This window comes from Leptonotus elevatus, chromosome 21 (assembly GCF_054856555.1).
Source record: "Leptonotus elevatus isolate MCC_2025b chromosome 21, RoL_Lele_1.0, whole genome shotgun sequence".
Lineage (NCBI taxonomy): Eukaryota > Metazoa > Chordata > Actinopteri > Syngnathiformes > Syngnathidae > Leptonotus > Leptonotus elevatus.
The window spans coordinates 4,865,318-4,890,668 of NC_141259.1; the positions used below are offsets into that span (position 1 = coordinate 4,865,318).

Below are 25,351 nucleotides of genomic sequence, written 5' to 3' on the forward strand. Positions count from 1 at the left end.
AAACGAAAGGAGAGTCAGGATCTTCAAAATAAAACAGGAAATGACCATACAGAAAAACCCTAGACGAGACAACCTCACCGCGGTGTGACAACATATTTGTGGAAGAGGCTGTGAGATGCTTGTATTGTAAAAAAAAAAAATTTAGTATGGGGAGAATCAGTCAAATGATTTTTTTGTCGGGATTACTGGTAAAATCATTTTTTTAACTGCACATTCCTTTCTTCACGTACACAACAAAGCACGCATGACAAGATATTTTGGGCACATTTCTACATTGAGCAACTTTAAAATTATAAAATGAATTTAATTTTTCTGAAATTATATTATACCTTCACTGAGAATGCAACTTATATATTTTCACTTTCCATTATTTTAAAGCAAACTCGCTTATCTAAATTTAGATTCAAATGAGTTGTGACAGACATCCGAGCACTTTAGGGAAAGCAATCTATCGGAGTTACACAGATAAGCTCTTTGTCCAATCAGCACCTTTGTTTTTGAGCATGTGACACCAGTTGCACTCCGGAAAATTTTAATCTCCTGAGCAGCTCTTTACCTTTATAACACTTTGTTTTTTAAACCTTTGTGGTTCAATGCGATGTTAAGGGTTGATTTTAATACTTTATTTTATTTTATCTTATTTTAAAGAAAAAAATAGAAAATATTTTTACATGTTCAGGGCTTGCATTCCATAATGTGCAAAATCAAACTCTAATTAGCAGATATTTCCCTAATTTCATCAGTTGAAATGTGGGCTTGTGGTTGTTCTGAACGAGTCATATCGAGTCAGTCAGTGAACATAAAAGCAATGACAAATGTCACCGCTTCAAATCAGTCATATCTATCTGTGGATTTAGCTTGTGGAGAATAAATCATATTTATAGGTAGCTAAGGTTATGCATGGTGAGTTTAACACAAGTGATTCTGATCGGTCAGCATGTATATCATTACTGGGGTAGTATTGGACAAATGTTATACTGGTTGACTATCACATTGTTTCAGTTTCACAACATTTGTCTTTTTCCACAAAGGAAGCAATGTAAAATCACTGAATTAACTATCACCGCTACAGCCTTTAATAAATGTACAAAAGGTGAAGACTCAAGCATACAAGTCATCAAGTATGAAAATAAGTCAACCACTGTATAGTAAAATAAAATAAATAAACCCCCTCATCATGTGATAATGTTGGGCATGGGAGGGAAAAGGAAGGATTTGTTGGCAAAATTATTTGGTAATTTACATTAGTCGTCATTGGCATCTCTGCTTTTAGCTACATGCTAGTTTGTGTATTTAATGGATGGCGCGCGCGCACACACAAAGACAAAGTAAAAACAAAATACGCATAGTTAACCCTTTGGATTTGCTAACCGCTAAAATGGTTTTGAGGCTTTCCCTCCTCCCCAGAATATCTATATTTACTTCAAATTCTACAATGTTTGACTATAAATGCTCTCTAAAAGAAAGTAGTACCACTCTTGTAACTGTTATGGGCCCTTGATCTGAACAAATTAATTTGGATTTAGTGCCAAATGTCATTACACACAGAAGACGCCATAATCACTATTTAATGGTGGATTTTTGTGTTATCTTTAATGGATTAGCCATCCAAAGTTGTTCAGTAAAAGTGAGCCCACTTTGGCCTTGCTACGTGTTTGCTTTTCAACAAGTCCAAAAAAAAAAAAATGACATGGAGGCCATTGCCTTGGAAGCAAATCAGCGCACGTTAAACAAGCAAAAGTTTTTCAGTGGATGTGCTTCGTGGTTATTTCACCCTCATCTTCTTTTACACGAAATGCATCTTGACACATGAAAGTACTTTGAAATCAATTGAACTGGAGTTGACGTGTACATAATTTATATTCACTGGACAACTTTCCAAGAGGAGTCAAGGGCCTGAGTGTTAGACAGATAGCAAAAAGTTCAACTTCGAAGGCTTACTTCACGTTATCTCGTACGCCTGTACACATTTTTAAAAAGCCTGACTTTACAGAGTTTTAAGAGACTGCTATTAAATTCAGGATTATTAATCAGCAGTTGGAATGTACTGCTTCATACTAAGAGCTGTCACTAACATTTAGGTTATTTTGCAACTTGGGAAATAAAGTGAAAATATAAGTTTTCGTCACTTTTTTTTTTTTTTTTTACAGAAGAGGATTAGGGCCAGTGAAAGTGAGAATTCTGAGAATAAAGTTGAGAATTCTCACATTAAAGTCAGCATTCTGACTTTAAAGTGAGAATTCTGAGAATAAAGTGAGAATTCTGCCAAACTTTTTTTGTGCAGGATAGAAGCAGACTGACAGCAAACGAAGCCAAACTGAGAGGGCTCGTTGATACTTATGAAACATTTGCCTATATTGGGACAAAACCCTGAGAACGTCTCATGGAACTGCCATCATGGAACACACAAAATTGACAAATGAATGCTATTTGTGGTTTTATGGCTTCATTTATTAGGACACACCAGAGTAAAGCTGCTTTCAAACATGATGCACCTTCAGTTTCAACCACATTAACACACGGCTAAAATCACATCTTCTGACAATGAGGCGCCATGCTTACGGGCTTTAGTCTGGCGTTATGCACATTGTATGTAAAAAAACAGGTTGCTGCACTGAAGCATTTCTCTCAAGACGATAATATTACAAAACAACACAGTGCAAAAATGCACACACACACACACACGCGCGCGCGTCAATCTCAAGGCCCAACAGCCCAGAAAAAGATTAGAGGCCATTTATAAAATAAGAGGATGATAGGTCCAAATGTTGGGAATAAATGGTCATTAGTGGAAAAGTTCTCGCTCCATTATGCTTGTTTTTGAGTTGCCTGTAAAGGAACTTTTTTTTTTTTTTTTTACATTTAATGTGGCTTCAGTGTAACAAAGCCCATACCTCCCCTTCCAATTACTATTTGCCACTTGTTTGAACAATAACAGGTAAACAAAATCCAGAGAGTAGGCATCGTCAACTCTCTGTCATCACATACTGTCTGTTACGTTTACATGTAGCACAGATATGATAGAAAACAATGTACAACACCACGGGTCACTCTATACAATATATAAATGGCTGTAAACGTGTACAGCGTGAGATGCAAATAGGATGCGATCAGACATACATGCTAATTACGTGTGCGTGAGCAGGAACGGGAAAGTTGCATATGTGTAACAGAATTCCTTTGTCATTGTAAAAATACAATTCTGTAAATAAAATAAAATCAAATAAAAGAAGAAAAATAGCACGATACAGTTGAGTTACTGTGAGATTTCCCTGTGCTGCCACGAACACGAGACAATTCACCCCAAAACACAAGCTAAGGCTCGGACAAGCAGATGAGGCCAAATTTGACTTGGTGACCTCAAGTTTTTACAGTTACATGTTTTTTCCCCCCACGATCTAAAAACATTTCTGCGTATGAGACAATGCAGGCAAAAACAAAGCCCTGTCGCCATCTGCTGGTCAGAGTGAGACAACACAGCAGGCAAAAAGTCCAGTTCTAAAAATAAGCGCCATGACTTGATGCCTTTGGCCCACCAAGGTTAATGAAGGTAAAGTTAAGGGTGGTGTAAACACTTGTGGTTCAGAAGTCTGCGCTCCTGCTGGTTCAGCCCTTATTTGGGCAATAAATGTTGAATTTGTCGAGCACTGCAGGCGGAACAGAACGTAAGGGAAGAATTCTGGATGAGCAAATTAATAAAAACACCAAGTCAAAGTTGCACATTCCAAACACTCAGACAGACATGAAAGATCCATTCAAGTTGTGTTGACTTGCTAAACTTCGAACAAGCAGCAGTGTTTGATGGACATCAATGACCTCTGCAGTGCAAATGCACCATTTTGTGCTCATACAAAAACAGTCCACTGTGATCCAGACATCTGGGACATCTGTGCTGGGAAATATTTTACAAAAAAAACAAAAATCTTCAAAGAAGACAGTTCAAAGAAGTAAAACAATAGTCCCATCATTAGATTCTTCATAGAAAACAAAAAGGTAATGATCCAGACTTTCTCCCACTTTTGACTGCAGCTTTGTGCCTATGAGACCATCTTAAAGTGGATCCAGGTAGCTTTTGGCACCAAAAAATACAAATCTAAAAAAAGCAGCACGTAATTCCTGCAAAGGATTTCCTCAATCAACAAACCAAAATAGTCCAATACAGATATCAATGAAATAAGAGTGTGTGTGTGTGTGTGTGTGTGTGTGGGGTGCTGCTGCATGCGGAAAAACGCCAATGCCGAGGACGCGGCTCTGTGCTGTGACAGGCGAAAGGAATGCATTTCCATAGTTACTCTGAGGTTGCACTGAGGGGCCGTCACCATGGTGATGAGCGAAAGTGTCGCACAGCTTTAAGGCATCAGACTGGATGATTGAGGAGTCGTTCCTGTGGCGGGGTGGGACAACAACAGCCAATCAGGTGGCGCGGAATCGCTAGATTGATCGTTACATGTAGAAACAACAAATTACCTGGTTAGGATTCACTCTCCATGGAGACGGTGGTGGTGTCAGTTAGGGCTGTGAAACCAAACAAGAAGACGTGTTGGTTTGTGGTGAGTGCAACAAAGACTTACAGTTGGATTCAGAATAATAGCTGTGTTTAGGTTAAATAAGTAAATCTCAAACATTACCATTCAAAGCATGTAATTGTTTGTGTGGTAATTAGGGGTGTCAAAATTAGTACGCTAATTTAAAGTTCCTTTAACGCCACCATTTTTTTTAACGCGCACTTAATAACTGCCGCTTACTTGGAAAGTCTGTACTGGGGGAATTCCAGTTGCAACGCAGCAGACACATCCACGTCAATATTTAGCAGTAATAAATTGAATAATAATGCATATATTTGTGGAGACTGGGGTCAAGCTGTATTTTATCATTTAAAAAATGTGCAGAATTTCACAAGTTACTTCATGTTAAAGATTAGATAGTTCTTAACATGAAAAGAAAAATGCAGTGGGCTGTCACTAATGTCTTACAAATGCAATTATGCCATCTAGTGGCAGAAAAATGACCTTAGCACAAATCAATATCACACTCACAGGACATGTTTTTCATTTTTACTCAGTTTTATGAATTATTATAAAATTACTGTATTAATGACTAAAAGATGCAGCCATATTTCTATTAGTTTAACATTTTTTTCCACTTTTATGTTAACAAGAGTATGAAACTTAGAAACAAATATTGTAGGTGTTATTGTACATTTAGAACAAATCTAAAATTTGTGATTAATTGTGAGTTAACTATTGAAGTCATGCGATTAATTACGATTTAAAAATGTAAGTGTCTGACAACCCTAGTGGTAATACTTTAAGCAGCGTCTGTTTGTTTTTCTGATTTAGATGAAGATCAGTCAACAGTCTATGACCAATTTATGTAGAAAGGCAATAAATTCTAAAGGACTCACATACTTTTTTTGGTGTGTGTGTGTCCCACTTACATTATTCTGCATTCTGGTGGAACTCACCTGACTTGATGGGATTATCAGCCGCATGTTGTACCATGTTGTTGGTGTCCTGCTCGTTGCTGAGGAGGCGGTTCTGTGACTCACTGAGCGGGCTCACCGTCACTTCACTGCAAGCAAAACGACTGCATGAACCCTGACACCTCAACGAAAATAACTTTTCTCGCCTCTGATTGACCACCTTTTATTAGGCTTTGGGTGCAAGGTGACTGCCGGCTGCTCTACGTCGACGTTGACGAGACGTGAGGGGAACGTCAGACCGTCTCCTTGACTGCAACAAACGAGAACAAAGTCGGCACAAGCAATACTCAAATGCAAATGAACACGGTTATAGAATGGCTTTTCTAGATTTTTATTTTTATTTTTCAAACAAAGTAACGAGACAAAAGGGGCAATTTAAATACCTGGTGAAGACTGGCAGTAGCCAGTACTTCTTCTGGTCTCCAAACACCTGTGCGATATTCTTACAGAACCCCAACGAAAAGCCATTCTTGTCGGACCCGGTCCTAAAAACGGGCGCTCTGAACGCCTCTGACACACAATTAATATCATCAGGTCACAATTGAAATCATTCTAATAATCCATGAAATATGGATGGTAGTAGGTTAATTGAAGTCTTTACATTGTCAATGGTTGTTTGTTGATCCGAGTCGATTAAGTTGAAGTGATACTGAAAAAGAACGGGTGGCTTTCAGGACAAAAGGGTGTTACCTATAGTTGACCGGTTCTTTCCGACGAGCCACAGGTGGTAGCTGAAGAGGGAGAGGATACTGATGCAGAACATGGCCGCCACAAAAAAGAGAAACAAGACATGGAATTTGGCGTGTGAGTGAGTCTCTTGCAGGTCATTCTGGGGGGAGACGGAAAACGAGAAAGGCATCAGTAATATGGAGGAAAATGATTGGTGGTGGCACGGGTGGGGTTAGAGACACAAAGGGATGAACACAGCATGCACGCGTCACGCAGACGATAGATGACCCGTGAGGTGCTGCAAAGCCAAATGCTTTGTCCGTGTTACCTTTGGGCAGTTCTCAGCCGATTTTCTCCGGCAAAGCTTTAGTACAAACAGAAACGAGATTTGTTAGCAACATTGGGGGAAAACAGGTAGGAAACGATGGTGGAGAAATAGAAAGTACAGTAGGTAAAGGCAAACAAGTTATAAGAGAGGAAAGGAGCAGCGGATCAGATAAATTGCTCAGATTGGCGAGGGTAACACACACGGATGGGCAGAGGACACGGGGGCAACTCAACGCCACGCAGCCGACTCGTCAGGGTGTTCGGGGAGGTTTAAACCAAGTGTGCCATTACTCACGGTCCAGAACTTGATGAAATACTGCAGCACGGTGGCTGCGATGAACAGGCAGTAAAGCAGCGAGTAGGCCAGGAAGAGGATGAAGAACTTGTAGTTGGAGAACCCCACACAGTTGTTCACCCTGGAGAAACGCAGACACGCTAAAGTCAGACTGGACCGAAGCACCACAAAATTGTAAGCATCTACAGTTTAAAAAGGTACCAAACGGCACCAAATGATTGCATTGTTCTTTATTTAATCAAACAGTCATAATAATAGGCCTCCACTTACAGAATACAGATTTTGATTTATTTGATCGCGCGTGTGCTACGGGTATTGCGTTGCTTAGCTGCCGTGTGCAAAACAAGGAAAACCGCATCATTTCGGGTATCAGCAGAAAGCTTGGGGTTCTCTCCAGCAGCGGATTTAAAGGGGAAGTCAACCCCCCTAAAAAGTTGACAATAATATGTTTTATGCAGCCCCACTAGTCTAAATACAGTATTCTGGTTAATATTGCGTTAGTGAAATATGAGTTAAGCAGCAAAATGCAGCAGACATTTTGCCACTTGCTGTCGATTTGAAAATTACATCATAGTTGCTCACCTGAGCAACTGTGATGTCATCTTCAGCAAGTGTCAAAATGGCCGCACCCTGAGATGGACAAAAATGGCTGGATTTTGCTGCATAACTCATATTCCACAAATGTGATATTAATCAAAATGTCATGTTTAGACTAGTGAGGTTACATATAACATATTATTGTCAAGAAATGTTCAAGGTTGACTTCCCCTTTAATTTTAAACTTTGTTATTGAGCGTATGAACCAACAAAAGCTGTAATACAATCCCTCATGGCAAGGGATGGGCAAGGACTGATATCAGGAATTGGTATCGGGATGATATCACCTTAATTTCAAGACCACGGTAACCTTTGTGGCCGTTTAAAAATTAGGAACTAGAAAATAAAAGAACAAAAAATTGCCATTCATTTCATACAGTTTTAAGGAAAATTCTATACTGTGATACTGTATATAGTTCATTCTTTCCAATGATCTGTCTTTGTTTTTTATGGGGGTAATTTTATGTATCAAAAGTACTAGTGGTATCGGTACAAACTTAGTATCGGTATCAATGACTACTAAAGAGTACACTACTCGTACTGATATCGGTTTGAAAAAAGGGGTATCAAACAGCCCTACTAGTCTGATGGTGAAAACAAAACATCCTGGTTGCTACGTTACCGCTGAAAGGTCGCTTCTGATTGGTCCGACTTACTTCACGCATGCCCAGCTTTCAATTCATGCGACACTTCCAGGTATAAAATGGATTCCGAAATAATAATTATATAAGAGTAATATATACAAAATAAATAATAATTTCTCAAAATAATTGAACATTTCCAAAAAGACAAATGAAATAAAAATAAAAATTGGGATATATGTATGAAAATTTTGGATTATAAAAGTCATGTTATGGGAAATAAGAGGTACTATTTCATTTCCTTCTGCTAAGAGCTAGCACGCGTTGTTAAGGAGTAAATTTCACCAACTTTGATTCTTTGTATTGGATTTGTGGCTGGCGCATGGAATAAACAGACAGTTGCGTACCAGGGACAATGGTGGTCCATCTTCAGCACACACCTATGCAACAGAAAAAAAAAATGGAGGCGGCAGATGAAACATATATGTTGGCACACAGACAAGCAAGCAAGCGAAAAATATTCATTTTTCCCCATGCAAGCTGATGAATAAAAACATACATGTCGCACGCGGAGCAGTGATGGCAACGGTCTGGCTTGATCACTTGACAGCGGTCACAGTAACGAATTGCTGCAACAAAATCAAAATTGGGGTCACAACTTATGTCAGTCGGGGTCTATTTGGGGTGTTTTCCATCCCCTTCTGCTGAAAAAATAGAGACGTAAGGCGTTTGCGCACCTCCTGCTCCGGTACGGGTGTAAAGCGGCAGGTTGGTGGCCGCTCGCCACAGAATCTCCTGCTGGGATTCTGGCCGCTCCTCCTTCTCATAGCGCTCCTTCTCAGCCTTGGGCAAGCAGAACTAGAGGGAGTATAAAACAAAAACAAGACATTTTAGAATATTGACCTGACCATAGCACAGCAGGGTCTTTCTGGACCACACAGTACCTCTTTGGAAGGGTTTGCAGGCTTTGTGAAGACGGTCTTCCAATAAGACCACACAAACATAATGAAGGAGAGATGGAAGAAGATGAGATAAACAACTGTGGGGAAAACATAAAAAGTATCCATATTAGTCCTGAGAGAAAGGTGTGCCAGCAAAATAATAAAAGACACAGACTCAGCATAGAAAAAGATAAAGCCCATAAACAAATCTTACCCTGTTTTCCTATACTAGTGATGGTGACTGTAAGAGAAAACAAAATAGAAGTGACATAAATAACAACGATTGTAGATTCGACATTGTGTAAGCAATCCATCACGCATATTTTTAGAGCGCCGTTGAAAGAGTGTTTTATTTTACTGCCTTTCACTTTCTTACTCAGCAGACCGAGATGCACCCAGTGGAATTATTTCCCATCTTTAGATGACAAGCTGCAAAACTTTAGAGACATTCCGATTTTCACTTGTTTAGGTATCAAAAACCAAACTATATGGTCTAATGTAGGGGTCATCAACATTGTGGGCACCAGGTGGCCCCCAATGACCACATGAGGAGCTTCTGGACTTGTTCTAAAAATAGGTCACCAGTCATAGAACATTGTGGTTTCGATTTTCTAGGAATGTAGTGTTTGTTGAACGCATCAAAATGACCAGCGACGTTTAATGGGTACTACATATACAGACTCCACATTGGCAGTACAGTTTTTCCCCCAATTGTTTTTCAAAATGTTCAATTGTGTAATCATGGTTAAGATTTTTTGTTTGACTACATTTAAAAACTACCATTAAATGCATTTTTACTAACATTTAATAGAGGCACACACTCGAAGAAAGTGCTTGCATTGACAAGCCAACCAAATGAAGCAATAAAATGATGCCCACTTCCTCACTGAGCTCGAACCTAAAACTGTTAGCAAGGCATTAACATGCATGTCACACGGGGAAAGTTTGTCTCGCTCCAAAGCATGTTTATCACTTAAACAATACATCGAATCAAAATAATGCTAGCTGTCGATTTTCTAATTAGCTGTATCAGGAGACTTGCCAGTTTTATTATTGGGCTGCAGTCCATTTACTTCCTAGTGGCCAAAAACAGCGGCAGCCTGTTTGTGTGGCGAGTACAATGGAAACAGCGGGAACAAAAAGGCTTAACGGGGACACAACAGGGCAGTAAAGCGATCTACTCACATATACAAAGTTCCACCACGTAGGCATAATAAGACCAGCAGACGACCATAGCAATAAAAATCACAGGTATCCATGCTAATCCCCGTTGACAGCATCTCAGAACGTGAGTGGGCGCCATCTTTCTCCCTCTACTGGGGAAAGGGAGTGTCTGCGTGTGACATCATTAGAATGAAGCTCCACAACCCGGAAATCATTGAATGGGTATAATTTTAATCGGTATAATTTTAATCTTTTATTCGATATATGTAAATTAGATTGACTGACATTTTAATGATTATTCTATGTTTAATAAATGTTCATTAAAAAAGGAAATCATTTTATAGTTAAAATTTTGTAGAAAGTGAACAGAATCAAACTTAATCTTTTTTTATTTACACCAAAATTTAAGTTCACTGTTCAAATAATAAAATTCTGTTTTAACGAAGATAATATAGCTCAGTTTATACCTACCGACCGAAAATCTCTCTGTAACTCAGGGGTTAACGATGGGCAAGGTAAAAAAGAAAAAAAAGTTAACATCTTTATGGAAAAATATAGATTCTAAACATAAAATATGTACGTCATACTTATTGCTTGCTTAATTTTTAATTAGGTTTATTAATTAACCAATGATTTAATAAAATAAACCATTAACTATTAAGAAAACGTTTATTTACATCTATTAACAAATTAGTTTGTGCTATAAATAAAATGTAGTACTTTATGATGAACACATTTTGAGAAAAAAAACAGTTAAACTAAAGCAACAAATTCATTTTTTTTTGTCGTGGACCACTTTGTAGTTACAGCTTCCCTCAAAGGGCATATTACCGCATCGTAGGGCTGGGCAATAAATCGAATGAATTCGATTAATCGTCATTTTGAAAATTGAATCGTTAAAAATTTGCTAAATCATGAAATCAAATTTTTTCTTCTGGATTACTAAACGGTATTGTTCTTAGGTTCTGTGAGTTGTAATTTTGCTAACTATGAATGTTACGTTTATGTTAAAACTGATTTAGAGTCAGTATACATTATTGTTGTCTGAACATTTTGCACAGGATTTTTTTTTTTACTTAAATGAAATATTTGTTGAATTTATTAGATTAAAATCGATTAAAATCGTAATTGTCCTGAATGACTGGAAGAAAAGAAAAAAACAGGATTTTATTTTTTGGCCATATCGCCCAGCCTTACCACATCGTATTACATATACACAACAAATTAATGGTTACTACTACCAGGTTGTTCTAAAATCAAACATCAATAATAATTTGTTCACTTACTGTTCAAGTTATTGTAAAAAAGTTTTTAAAAAATAATACAAATCCTGCAAAATCTCAAGTTATATATTACGCATGACAATTTGAAAGGATGCATTTCGCAAGGATCATGGAAGTTGACGTGATTTGCTTTGGCGGGCCACATAAAATGTGGCAGACCAGATCAGGCCCCTGGGCCTCAAGTTTGACACCTGCGATGTAACTGCTAAACAGAGCTGGCTTTCTAGAGCATGGAGTGGGTGGAGGGGCATATTTATTATAGTCAAACTTCTGATTCCTTCTGGTGGACTCAGTTGAAATGTAACTTTACGGTACCAAAGTTTCTCCTTTTACCTATCTGCAAAGGGCAGTTTGACACAGCCAATAATACTCTAGGTACAGATACAGAGAAATGTAGATTTTTCTTGATTCTCTCTGCACCACCACTTCCTGTTGCGTATTGATCATTGTGCTAGTTTAAGCTGGCAGAACAATGCAAATTCTCAGCACTTCCTGATGTCAAATCATAATTACACTCACATGACGTCTGTCATAAAAACAACAAGAAATTGCTGGTTTGATTTAATAAATTATGCATACACTTTTAAGATGTACAATGGTAATCACATTTTCCCATGTCTTCTTTTTTTTTTTTAAGACAAAATCTGCATTCAAAGTATTTACACATGTACAATTATCAGGCAGCACTTTCCAAAGCAAGGTGAGAAAACCCTTCCTCTCGCACTCACTCTGTTTGAGGAGATTACATTGCTGTCCCATGATTATAATACATGTTTCCCTTGCCAACTGTGATGGGCATTCGAGGGAAATCAGGGGACTGAATAACATCCATGATGAAATCAACCAAGATGCAATGGAGATTCTAAAAAGGATTACAATCCAGTGACTGATCAAATCAAAAGTGGGGAGGGGGTGTCATGTATGCAGGGTCATGGGTGAAAATCTATTCTATGATAGGGTTGGAGGGGGGGACTGAGCTTGCTCTTCCTGCTTTCCTTTCATAGTTGACAAGCCTTTGGCCAACCAGGTACCTGCACACAAAAATGATTTTATGAATTTATCAATCAAATTTCAACACAGTACACATAAATAATTCATAAAAAGCACACCACTTACTACACTAAAACATCCTTACTTGTCATTTTTGATGTGCTCATAAAGGCGTTTAAACTGTCGAATTTGGAATGACAGGATGCCGACAAGTGAGACCACCATCAAGAGGAAAGGGTAGATTCTTCTCTGCATTAAAATCTCCATCTCTGGGGTCACCCCTATGGGAGCAACATATATGACATATAACATCATAAGAATAACAACAATAGTTTGACAGAAAGAATATGTGATGAATAAACTCATTCGACTTAAAGGGCCAAAGCATTTTTAAGAGTCCAGACACTCACCAACAGCAGGCACCACCCCTGCCGCAATCACGTAGGGCACACACAGAGACAGCAGCAGGACGGAGATGACTGGTGCTGCCAGTTTACGGATGATGAAATGAAGATCAATGTTGCGAATTCCATTGGCGTAAACCTGGAGGGGGCGTGAAATACCATCAGTAAAAATAAAACTTAATTGCTACAATGACACAAAAAATAATAATTAGGAATTAGGGTGTCAGGCGATAAAAATTGTATATCCGTATAAACCGTAATTCGTATTTATAAACTAATAGAAATATGACTGCATCTTTTAGTCATTGATACAGTAATTTCATAAAATTGACTTAAAATTAAAAATATATACTGTAAAAACCAAGTGTGATATTGATTTGTCTTGAGGATTTGCATAATTACATTTGTAAGATATTGGTGACAGCGCAGTACCTTTTTCTTTTCATATTAAGAGCTATCTAATATTTAAGATGAAGTAACTTGTGAAATTCTGCACATTTAAAAAATTGTAAAATACAACCTGACACCAGTTTCCACAAATAGATGCATTATTATTAAATGTATTTATTGCATGACTTCAATAGTTAACTCACGATTACTTGCAAATGTTATACTTGCTCTAAATGTACAATAAAATATTTTTTTCCCAAGTTTCCATACTCCTGTTAACATAAAAAAGGGAGAAAAAAAAATACTAATAGAAATATGGCTGCATCCTTTAGTCATAGACACAGTAATTTCATAATTCAGAATATTGAGTTAAAATTAAAAAGATGTACTGCATTGTAACAAGTGTGATATTGATTTGTGTTGGTAATTTTTCTGCCACTAGATGGCATAATTGCATTTGTAAGACATTGGTGACAGCTCATTGCATTAAAAACTATCTAATCTTTAGCATGCAGTAAATTGTGAAATTCTGCACATTTTTTAAATTGTAAAATACAGCTTGACCCCAGTCTCCACAAATATATGCATTATTATTATTCAATTTATTACTGCAAAATTTTGACGTGGATGTTTCTGCTGCATTTAGACTGGAATTCCCCCAGTACAGGCTTTCCAAGTAAGGGGCAGTTATTAACCGTGCGTCTAAAAAAATGAGTGGCGTTAAAGGAACTTTAAATTAACGCACTAATTTTGACACCCCTATTAGAAACAGATTATCCAATTAAAAAACAAAACAAAACATTTACCTGTTCAATAACAGTCTTCAGCCACCACTGAGGACCCATCAGGGTAATGGCAGCGATGATTTTGGCATGAAGCACTCCAAGAGCCCAATCCTGCAGACAAAACAAAACAACTTAAATGATTCATGATGCTATACTACAAAAAAAAAAAGGGGGGGGGGGGTTGAGAAACATTAGAGATGACTGATAAAGATATTTTCTTAATCGTGCGAGGGAAATTACCTGCCAGGGGTAGAAAAGGGGCGTTTGATCCAGAGGCACCCTGAGTGGAGCTACAATAACCAGCTCAAACAGCAGACCTAACAACAGTGGGATGACTCCAGCAACCAGCAGAGCAACGACCAGGGTTTTAAGGATCTATACAAAACATTTTTTGTTCAGTGACAATCATGATGAATCGCTCATAATCATAAAAGAACAGGCAGGTTAAATAAACGCAGGACTGATTAAATATGGTATAAATAAAATACACTCCTCCTAACACCCACCATGAATGTCCACTCCTGAACTTTGTGAACAATGACAGTGCGTCCCTGGGGCATCCAAGCCAGCAGCACTGTGACTCCGCGGATGGACAACCAGCAGACATACAGGCCGCAAGCTGCTGTGTACAGCTCATGAATTTTGGAGCTTCCAGTCCAGAAGGACATCAGCCAGCGTCCGGTGAACACTAGTTTAAAAAGAGAAAGAAAAACGAAAAAAATAACTAAATTCAGTATCTCCTAATTATTTCAACTTCAAGGTGGTCCTGTGGCCTGAATGAGGAAATGAATTGCAACTTAAGCAAAACATACAACTGTACAGATATCACACAACTCTATAAATAGACAGAACGTTCAATTGTGGTCAGTGGGTGCGGATAAGTGTATGAAAAAGAAAAATGCTATCCGTGCTATATCTCTCACCTGGTAGTGTCAGGCACACAAGACTAGCCACCAGCAGGGTGATGCACATAAATGCTATCAGTAGCACAATCTAGAGGAAGAAGGAGCAATTTTAAGTGTTAATGTCTTAAAAGTACAGACCAGCTGAAAATAAGTCAACTAAAAATACTCCACTGGGAAACACGCCCTAGTGAATTTTAAGGAAAATAATGAGGGAGTTCTTCCTCTCGTGCAAAACTGTAGTTGAGGTTAAATTTGACACATGTTCCTTGTTGTCGTAATTACAGAGGAACTACGAAGGAGCAGCACAAAAAAAACCTGGAAAAATGGGATCATCTCACTCTGAATGGGAAGCGGAGAGGTCTATGGTATGGCTGGAAGCCCACTGGCCCGCCCTGCTGTAAGATGGCCTGGTGGGCTGCGTGCAACCCCTCGCCAACTGCTGGTGGCGGGTTGTTATTGTTGTTATGTTGCCCCGGCGGAGGGTTGTTGTTGTTGTTCACGGGCTGGTTAGCATCAATGTCTTCTTGCTCCCCAAGAAGGTAGGAGTGGAGATCTCTGCGATGGCACAGATGACAAAAAAATAAAAAAAACATAGTTGGAAATTAAAATATGATGAGTGCATTGAAGCAGGACACAAGCTTTGGGACTTACAATAAATATCCAGCACTGACTGTCCAGGCCCTGACTAAGCCTTTGAGCCACTGGCGAGTATGCCCTTGCTCCAATAAAGCTGGCAGCACGACCTGAAGTAATAATAGCTCCAAAGACAGCTCACTGACTGGGGCATCGCTGAGGGAGAAAGGTTCAGAAAAGGCTGTTTCAACAATGTATCAAGGTACATATAGAAAGCTCAATAGCTGCAGTCCAACATCTTAACTCATTCACTGCCATTGACGGCTATAGACGTCAAAAATTCATTTGAACTATTTCTATTAGTTTAACATTTGTTCCGCACTTTTCTTAACAAGCGTATGAAAACCTAGAAAAAAAATATTGTACATTTAGAACAGATATAACATTTGTGAGTTAACTATTGAAGTCATGCAATTAAGAATTTGAATTGCCTGATGCAATTTAAAAAAAGAAAAGAGCGTCAGGTGGTTATTTTTTTTTTTAATCGTAATTGAATCGCATGACTTCAGTAGTTAACTCACGATTAATCACAAATTTTAAATCTTTTCTAAATGTACAATAAAAAAATTATAGGTTTTCATACTCTTGTTAACAAAAGTGGGAAAAAAAATTAACTAATAGAAATAGTTCAAATTAACTTTTGACGTCTATAGCCGTCAATGGCAGTGAATGAGTTAATTACTGTAAAAAAAATAATTTAAAAGCAAAAAAACAACAACAAATTTCGAAAAGAAAACAAACGCAACCAGTGTTGGTCTACCTGTAGAGCATGACGTTGTATGGCAGGAAGGTGGGCATCAGTAGTTTAATCAACCTGATAGGCAGCCACAGCATTAACAACACAATGGAACCAAATACCACCACTGACAGAATGAAGCGCCGCAGGTGTCTGTAAATGGGAAGATGAATCATCTCCTGCACTGGGTTAAAATCTGGGTCGTTGAGGTTTCTCAGAAACCACAGCACTCCAGGCCTCAGCACCTGACAGTTAAATTGATTGGGGGGAAAAAGGTTAGCAAATGCTATTATTTCCATTGTCAAGAATAACCTGCCTGCTTCAAATGGGCTTACCTCTCTTAAAAGTAGAATGAAAGAAGCAAAGTAAAAGACGTAGACCATCCCAACAAGCCAGTGCAGGAACATGGTGGTGCCAGGTGCTGATTTGAAACTCATCTCTCGATCTTTCAGAGAAGCATCAAACATCTCCTGCGAGTCAAAGGTTGATAAAAGGTGATAAACGATTCAAAGCAATTCCCCAAACACTGTAAAGCAGTACATTAGTGTGCTGTCAGAGGGTGTGGAGTGTGAAATGATCAAATTTATCTTACTTGGGCCAAATTTGCAAATGTATTTATTACAAATTCAAACAAATGAAATGATAATTATTTATGACAAATACAGTATAGATGAACAGACTAATGACTCTTAATAATTCTTCCACTAGATGGCAGAAGATGAATCTCGCCTGTATATCCACCTGTTGCCAGTTATACAACAGAATAAAAGCTTTGGTCCAGCTAAAAAGGCCTACAAATAAATCTGTGAGGGAATACATACCTACTTAAATATACTTACGATATATCGACGCCTTCTTAAAATAATTGTCAAAGTCATTTTTTCAGATTTTTCAAGAAACACAAACAATTTAACCATGTGCATCATGAGGAGGCAAAAAAAGTATTTTGGGGGAAAAAAATGACTGAGGCAATTATTTTAAGAGGGTGATGGTATCCGGTGAGGCTATTTTATTTGGTGGTGTTAGATTTTGTTAATGTAAAATGTGTGCTTAGGTTCAATAAAGGTTACCGTAATTTATTTTATACTGCTATATGGGTCCATAAATAAATTAAAAAATATATACTAATTAAAATAATCATTATCTTCTATAATAGAAAAACAAAATAAATGAAAAAGTCGAATTTAAGTAGTGTCAGTACTATCTTGCGAACGCACTGTTTATTCATCTCAAAGAAGAATGTCTATTTTGGACATTGTACATTCAATCCAGCTATATAGTGCTGTTTTGAATTACAAGGACTACAAGCCACATTCTATTTATAACAAATTGATGAAGATAAAAGGCATCTGATGCCACGCAGCAAAGGCATATTTGTCGTCGACGTCAGGTTTACTTCGGGACATTTAAAAAAGGGTGGTGTGCTATTTTTATTTATTTTTTTACTTTTTCCTTGAACATGTTGAAAGAGAACAAGTAAACAACAATATCAACATTTACAGTTATGTTGGCCTTCAAATTATCCAATCAACAAGCCCAAGAATAAAAAGTGATGGTCGAGACTCAACCTATCAGTTCTTTCTAGGTTATTTTATCTTTTTAAATCGAGCTGAATTACAGAACAACAAAGAAAAAAAGAAACCAGGCCTTGGCCTTCATTGAATCTACTTCAAATAGTGTCGTAAAATGGCACAACGTACTTAAACACAAAGATGAATAAACTGTACAAAAAGATTCTTACAAGAGAGCAGATGTCAAGCCACCAGCCACAGATCAGTGGAAAAACACCAATCTCTACAACAACCAGCAGGGAGACCTATAACCAAGAGTTAACATTGAAATTAAATAATGAAGAATGTTGTCTGGAATAAGAATAATTACATCATAATGCAAAAAAAAAAGTTGATCAGTTAATATTTTCTGGGCAGGTTATATTCAGACACTGATTCACAGTTAAATAATACTGTTTGCCTCTACAAGTGAAACTAATGCATACTGTCTGCTGACAGTTTACCTTGACAACAATATAACAGACTCCTAGGAGACGTCGGGAGCGCTGAAACCGGACCAGAGCAGCGAATCCCTAAAAGATCCTAGTTAAGGACCAACACCAGAAACTCATAAACACATCTTTAACATGCATTGTGCATGTGCTGTGGAAGGATACATGACACAGGATAAGTGTCATGGCCAGCAGTATGTACCCAACAATGGTTGTAATTAAACCTTCAAAATGGGAAGCTTGAACCTAAAACAAAATATTAAGAAGCGTCAAAAACATAATAATTTATTTGTTAAATTTAGGTTAAGAAAACAATGTCTTACATATTCCTCAAAGCCAAGACCCACAACAGAGAAATGTCCAATGTGGTAGGGACAAAATGCTGTCAGAAAAGAGATACACAGATATCAGATAGAGGGTATGCAAAGGCTTTACATAAATATGGTAATATTTGCACTGGAGACAGTCAGTATCACAATAAAGTGCCTTTCAGACTTCCTGTACACCTCCCCAAAAAAGTTTAGATTTTCCATTTAACTGTTGTTCAATTGCATTATGTAGATGTTATCGACTGCTAGCTGATAATGTACATGTAAACAACAAAATATGTGAACTTGTTGATAGGGTTGATCATGATAGGGTGGACATTTTTGGCTAATGTTAGCATTTCAGCAACATGATTCAGTTAGCAAGCCGACGGTGTACTGTTAAATATAAGTCAAAGTTCAAAGTATTTAGTATGTATTGTTCGATATTTCACTATCAGTATCATACGCAACTACGCACATAAAATGATGAAAATTACAAAACCGAATTGTTAAACATTTATTCTGCAACAATCCAATGTTTCAGCCTCCATTGCAGAAAGACAAAATGCTGGCTGTAATGCTACCAAAAACCGGTGGGTTTTTCAAAGAGGCAGTTAGCCCATGATGACAGGGTGGACAGCAATTATTGACATGATTATGAAAATAGAATATGGTCAAATGACTCCTTTTATCAAATAATTTGTGGCCAACACAACCATACATCTTTTTTAAATTATTTTTAATTTAGGATCATTAACTATTTAAACACAGCAGAGTGGTTAGCAGAGCAGGGTGTAGGACATTCAAAATAATGTACATCCAATTAACAAAAAAATATTGAACAAAATAGAGTAAACATTTTAAGACACGTATCAACGTACGTATTAATACGTATCAACGTATTATTGCACAAACAGTAGGCAACTAGTAAGACCTCATTTTCAGTTTTGGCACAGTTGATGGATTCTGATGAAGACACTTTCTGGTAATATTGACCAGTGTACTTACCAAACACCAAGATGAAGAGTGTGTTGAGAGACACCACCCAAAATACATGCTCCTGCAGAACAAACACAGAAGCCATGACGTAGGAAGATTTTGAAAATGGAACTACATCTAATTAGGGCAGTGTTTACCTAATTATACTGAGTGAAGGCACATATTTTTCATTAGAAAAATTGCCTCGGCACACCTGAGGAGCTCTCACAGCACATTAATGTGCCATGATGGCACAGTAGCTAGGAATCACTGCTTTAGGGAATATGGATACAACTTACCAGAAAAACCAGCGATCCATCCAAGCCAAGCATCTAAATTTTTTTTAATAATAATAAAAAATTAAAAAATAAAATAAAATAAAAATAGAATATGAGTGTTTAATATGCTTTTTAAACAATAGAATTCCATAAAATGTGCAATGTAATACACAGTTACCCTTTCCCAGGTGAGTTCCTCAGCTGCTCGGTCCCACTCCAAAGCGTTCCAGTTCATGTCATCTGCAGGATATATTTCAACATTTAATAGAATAACAGAGGACACATGAATTTATGTAACATCAAACGGGTCAGAAAATATACTTGTACTCTGACCTTGTGCTCCATTGTTTTGGTCGGCATCTTCAGCAGCGACTCCCTCCTCCTCCTCCAGCTCGGGGTCGTCACCCTGCTCTGGTGGATCGGGGGGCTCTGGCTCTGCCTCATTCTGGGCTGGTGGCTCTGCAGGAGCTGGTTGGTTAGCAGGGAGTTCATCTGCTGCTCCCGGGCCTGCTGCTTGTGCCTGAAATTACATAATGGCTGATTTTACAAGAATCCTGTGTTGCACTATTACTAACATTACGCACATCAGCTTTAAAAATAAAAAGCAAATTGAATAAAAGAGTTAAGAAAGGCACCTCATTGGCTTGTCCGGCTGCATTGGGTGGCGGCGGCTGGTGTTGCTCTAACCACTGCGGAGCGCCACCATGGACTATCTGCTCCCTGAGCCACACCAGGCTAATAAATGCACACAGGGTGCAGGTAACCACGAAGCAGCCCTGTAGACAGTCAGCCAGCAGGTTCTCTCTGCAGAAGGGACAAAAAGATGAAACAATTACACACCAGCAAGTTATTTTTCTGCTTAGAAAAGCATAACGAAAATGGTGGTGCCGTATTTGTATTTGGTGTTAGTGCGAGTGTGTATGCTGCTGCAGCTGCAAAATGCTGTTATGATCATCACTCACGTGGAAAGCATGTCCAATGGCAGTGTCAGAAGTGAGCTCACAGAGCCAGTAAAAAGACACTTGTAGATGCGACCTGACAAAAATGGGAAAAGATCATTTATCTACATGTTATTATATGATGGTTGCAAAATGGTAATTCTCTGACTCTAGTTAAACCACAAACACAAGGTAATACATAATGCTAGTTGTGTGGTCATTTCCGCGCGTCTTAATTTGAGCCACAATATTTAGAGAGGTGCATGGCCAGGTGAACACGGACTAACTCTACATTGAATACTCACATGCAGTGAGAGGAACCACACCAAGCCAAGCAAAAGCCACCAGCGTATAATGGAACCAGTAGCGAATGGCTGTGCCCACGCTCGTCAGCAGGCCGGCACAAATGTCCTGAACGGGCAGACGCGACGGCATGTCTGGGGAGTAGACTGTAAAAAGGTACACACTTATTATATATTCAAATTTGTAAATCTATTAACTGTTAATACACATTTGTGACTAAAATTCTGACATTTGCCAAGCACTTTCAACTGAATTTTAAACAGTGGTAAATAACCCATTTATTAGACATTTGGACTTATCTAACAAGCTAATAGATAATTATTTGCCAAGTATCATGCCAAACACGCCAATTTAAAAATATGCATAAAGAGATTAATCTGTTCCCAAGTATATGCAGTTAAAATTGGTCATAGAGATATATAGCATATGTGAGAAACATAAGGCTCTGTTTTATACATCAAAAAGGACAAGCTAATACGACCGCAAGCACTTACTTGGTGTGAATGCAAATCTGTGCTTGCATAATTCACAATACTCCTTCCTGCTGTGTTTCAGCCACTGGACCAAACTGCAAAACAAAATTTTTAAGGTGAAAATGATTATAAGTTATAAATTACATGTCATCTCTATTGGTAGAAAACATCAATTCCTAGTAGTGTCTTTGAGAACTCTGCCATTAAACCTACAAAAAGAACAATGAAAAAGTATGACTGGGAATGTTGGTCAAGATTATTTGCATTGTTTAACTTGGAAAAACTTGAGAAAAAATATTGTTCCGCTTTTAGTTGTTCTAGTGGGGTGACTTTAGAGTCAAATACATTCATTGTGGGCTTCAAAAACTGCCCAGAAACATCCAGGCTTTTCCCCCTCTATAAAGCACCTGTCCCCCAGCCCCACCCTTTTATCTGTGATGAACAGGACACAATGAGAACACAACACATTATGTTTGGGTTGGTTTGATTGTCACATAGACAATTCCACACCTCAATTCTATAATGTGAGTGGCATCTAACCATTAGGAGAAGGAAAACCTGTTCTCTGACTAGTCTTCCATTATGCTGGCTACGATCGACAATAACAATAATGTTCAAAACTTTTCCTTCTGAGGTATCCCGGTCTGACATAACAAAATTCTAAGTCCCTTACAAAAATGAAAAATCCCTTTGGAGTTTTTCCTCTACTGTTGTGTAGTAATCTGACCATAAACCTGATCTGATCATTACCTAATGGCTTAAAGATCCAGGGGAAACACAAATCCTTAAATAATGACACTAAAAATAGCTCAAGTGAGATATTATCTAAAACAGTTACTCTGACACTAGGATCTGCATTTTCCTCGTGTCACTGAGTCGCAGCCAACTTTAATGTCTAAATAAAAATAACATTTTAAAACATAGGTATTAGTATTAGGTACAGTATTTCATACATAGGATGAATAAGACCATTACATGTAAATTATCCAGTCCGACTGGGTGTTTTCATTTTGTATTTGTGTGTTTGACCATCTGCTCCATTGTATAAATTAGGGCCCGACCGATATGCTATTTTTTTTAGGCCGATGACGATTTTTGGCAGGAGAAAAATAATCAGCCGATTATTAAAAAAATCTATATAATGCATAAAATTACCCCCTCCCCAATTCCTTTTCAATGGGTGTCACTTATGCACAAACTTTCACTATTATTAAGATTCTCTGCTTTGAATGACAAGTCCCTAGTATGACCTTATCAACAAATTTCATGAAGTATACAAGGTTATTATATAGATTTATGTGTCAATAATGAAACCATTCTTACTTGTTTACAACTGTTGTAAAGCATTAACCTTTTCTTTTATATATTTTTATCTTGTACTATTTTCACTATTTTATTAAAATAACTCGTTTTTCACATATTGGGAATAATTTGTGCCTTTGCGTAGTGTGTTATTTCATCTGTGGGTATGTGTTCCCACACGATTTGTGTGTGGATATTCGTTAATTTGAAGGGAAAACACTCCAGAAGTCGATGCTAACTTACTTGTTAGCGTTTAAATGGGATATTCCCTTCGCTTTTAGCATTAGTGCTAGGCTAGCAATGTTTAAAAGGAAGCATGTTTTGTATTGAAATATACAGTGGATGTGATTCTTAACGTCGTGTGTTTAGTTTTACAGTTAACTCCAACTGAGGTGTCATTAAACATCTTAAAGGACGCTTAGGGACAACAGAATAACCAGAATAACATACGCTACACACTTGCTAGTTGCTAATACTACACAATGGTGCATTCGGGGTACTTTCACAGTGTCGGAAACTTCGGTTTTCTTCGATGATAACGTTTTAAGGGGAAAATATATAGCCATTTGGCCTAACTGGCCGATTGTTTTGGCTGATGTTTAAAGGCCAATAATCAGCCGATTAATCGGTCACACCTTAGTATAAATGACTAAAATTGCATCAGAAACTGGCTGTCATAATAATGATATTGAACTTTTGTTGAAATGTAAAAAAAAGAAGAAGAAAAAAAAGAAGAAGAAAAAAAAGAAAAAGAAAAGAAAATATTAAAATGTGTTGTCTGTTTTGCTCTGTCTGTCCTTCAGGATTTAAACAAATTGATTTGTCATATTCTTTTTGAGTATTGATCATTTTCACTTACCATTCCTGGTGAATGAACTTAATGCTGCCGGTGCAAACACAAGGATGATAGAGGGGTTTGTCTGGGGTCCCCTCGGAGCGGCAGACACGACAAATATCCGCTGAGAGAGTATAGGTCACACAAACATGCACAAAACCGAGACAAAACTGTTACTTTAAATTCAATAGAAGAATCAAAAACAATTAACAGGAAAAAGGAAAGATGATTCAAAAACAATTAATAGGAAAAAGGAAAGATATGGATGGACCACATGAGTATACCATGTGTATGTTCTAAAAATACCTCACTAGCAATGGGACATTGTAAAAGTGATCATTAAAATGTTTTTAACCCCATGCCGATATTAATGCAAATAAGAGTGTTGCATATTTATATTTATGTCTCTCCTTGTTAAATAATTGATTGGGGGGGGGGGGTGTCAATGCATGAATCAAACTGGCAATCCTTCACATTAATCAGCATCCAAAAAGTAGCTCTAAGTTTCAAAAGATTGGTGGACTGTAACACGGACTGGGTTATTTAATAATGCGGACCGCATTGTACAGCTTTACGAGGTGGGAATATCCACTCATCGAACAATTAATTTGGTGTAAATGCACAATAAAGACCTGACAGAACATCCAGTTACTACTCCTTTGATGACAGTAACATTCACTTACTATCGCTCAGTATGATGCACTGACAACAACCGCAATAATGAATATATTGTTGAATAAATACCCGGTCATCAGTGAGTCAATTGTTATGGGTGTGTTTCACATATTGCAATAGCATAATTTAGATGGTGTGCCTAATAAAGTGACCACCGACTGTGCTACGGACGGCTGATAACATCACTTTCCAAACCGTACTACAGTTTCGTCGTAGTACGTTCTTTTTGTTTAAAATCCATCAGATACATGCTACTGTTGAGTAGCCTTTACTCGGCATCGTGAATTCGTATGTTGTCGAATGTTAGCTGGCTAAGATCTATAGCAGGCCAGCTCAGCTTGGTGTGGTTCTCGATGATGCGCTTATGATTACTCTGATTAAATGCTAAGAAACGCTAATTAAGATATGAAGACACCCCTGTTTACCTTCTTCGGTCGTGTCCATGTCTTTCTGAAAGCAACAGTCGCTGTTTCTTGCAGGTGTAGCTCGTTCAGCGAACCCATCAACGACAGACGAGATAGCTTAGCTAGCCAAGTTAAGCTAGCGAGGCGCGTACAACGTTAACCTTATGGGTCAGAATGCATTGGCAATCAGAAAATGGTTTCCCAAAAGACAGAAACTCCTGGCGGCTTGCTTCTTTGCCGTGTCCGATTTTTGACATCCAAAAGACGTTGCTTATTTCACGATGTCTTTTTTCATAGTTAGCACGAGAAACACCACATCTACTGTAAGGTTGTAATGACAGACAGTTAATAAAAGGTAAAAAGACAAATGGTTCGCTGAAGCCTAACTGCGCATGCGCTATAGACTGGAGCTCCTGTCACAACAGTCTTCTTTAAAACAATAAGTCACCTGAAAGCGAACTGTATTTTTTTACACTGCCATCTAGTGTATCGGGGAGTAAATCTATAACGGGCGCGTTTAAAGGTTTTACATTTTGATTCAAACCCTTTGCTGTCGATTTATCCTGTAGCCTGTGTTGAAAACGCAACTCACTCAATTTATACGAATTCTAAAAAAAAATATATATATATATATATATATATATATATATATATATTTTTTTTTTTTTTTTTT

The 25,351-nt window shown here is 37.9% G+C and overlaps 2 protein-coding genes across 3 annotated transcripts; both read right to left on the reverse strand.

Annotated features, from left to right (window-relative positions):
* Positions 1 to 2,429: 2,429 nt before the first annotated feature.
* LOC147155628 (palmitoyltransferase ZDHHC20-B-like) lies at positions 2,430 to 10,228 on the reverse strand. Of its 2 annotated transcripts, XM_086066434.1 has the most exons (14): positions 10,078 to 10,228; positions 9,107 to 9,133; positions 8,896 to 8,990; positions 8,689 to 8,809; positions 8,511 to 8,580; positions 8,359 to 8,391; positions 6,774 to 6,894; positions 6,480 to 6,515; positions 6,173 to 6,311; positions 5,866 to 5,992; positions 5,643 to 5,732; positions 5,465 to 5,571; positions 4,468 to 4,515; positions 2,430 to 4,384 (listed from the first exon to the last, which is right to left on the reverse strand). In XM_086066434.1, the coding sequence occupies exons 1-13, from the start codon at positions 10,193 to 10,195 to the stop codon at positions 4,472 to 4,474; spliced, it is 1,128 nt and encodes a 375-aa protein (XP_085922560.1). In that variant the 5' UTR covers positions 10,196 to 10,228; the 3' UTR covers positions 2,430 to 4,384; positions 4,468 to 4,471. The 2 variants fall into 2 exon arrangements, with proteins under 2 accessions (XP_085922560.1, XP_085922561.1); XM_086066435.1 differs by lacking the exon at positions 6,480 to 6,515.
* A 1,659-nt stretch (positions 10,229 to 11,887) lies between these two features.
* Positions 11,888 to 25,071, reverse strand: LOC147155629 (E3 ubiquitin-protein ligase MARCHF6-like). The gene is made up of 25 exons (XM_086066483.1): positions 24,700 to 25,071; positions 23,624 to 23,723; positions 21,484 to 21,557; positions 20,992 to 21,135; positions 20,711 to 20,783; positions 20,384 to 20,552; positions 20,082 to 20,268; positions 19,927 to 19,988; positions 19,770 to 19,802; positions 19,501 to 19,552; positions 18,508 to 18,566; positions 18,350 to 18,430; positions 18,197 to 18,265; positions 17,924 to 17,998; positions 16,518 to 16,652; positions 16,207 to 16,427; positions 15,465 to 15,602; positions 15,152 to 15,368; positions 14,832 to 14,901; positions 14,415 to 14,596; positions 14,149 to 14,283; positions 13,930 to 14,019; positions 12,740 to 12,872; positions 12,475 to 12,610; positions 11,888 to 12,370 (listed from the first exon to the last, which is right to left on the reverse strand). Exons 1-25 carry the CDS (start codon positions 24,716 to 24,718, stop codon positions 12,283 to 12,285), a joined length of 2,742 nt encoding a protein of 913 aa, XP_085922609.1. The 5' UTR covers positions 24,719 to 25,071; the 3' UTR covers positions 11,888 to 12,282.
* Positions 25,072 to 25,351: the final 280 nt, after the last annotated feature.

What these genes read in the sequence shown, in the direction of transcription:
- LOC147155628 (XM_086066434.1), bottom strand. Translation starts at nt 10,195, where the DNA reads ATGGCGCCCACTCACGTTCTGAGATGCTGTCAACGGGGATTAGCATGG. An exon ending in CACTGCTCCGCGTGCGACAT is followed by an intron (nt 8,392 to 8,510) that starts GTATGTTTTTAT and finishes TCTGTTGCATAG; the next exon opens with GTGTGTGCTGAAGATGGACC. An exon ending in ATTTCATCAAGTTCTGGACC is followed by an intron (nt 6,516 to 6,773) that starts GTGAGTAATGGC and finishes TTTGTACTAAAG; the next exon opens with CTTTGCCGGAGAAAATCGGC.
- LOC147155629 (XM_086066483.1), bottom strand. An exon ending in TCTGTTATATTGTTGTCAAG is followed by an intron (nt 17,999 to 18,196) that starts GTAAACTGTCAG and finishes TCTTGGTTATAG; the next exon opens with GTCTCCCTGCTGGTTGTTGT. An exon ending in TTCAGGAGTGGACATTCATG is followed by an intron (nt 14,284 to 14,414) that starts GTGGGTGTTAGG and finishes TGTTTTGTATAG; the next exon opens with ATCCTTAAAACCCTGGTCGT.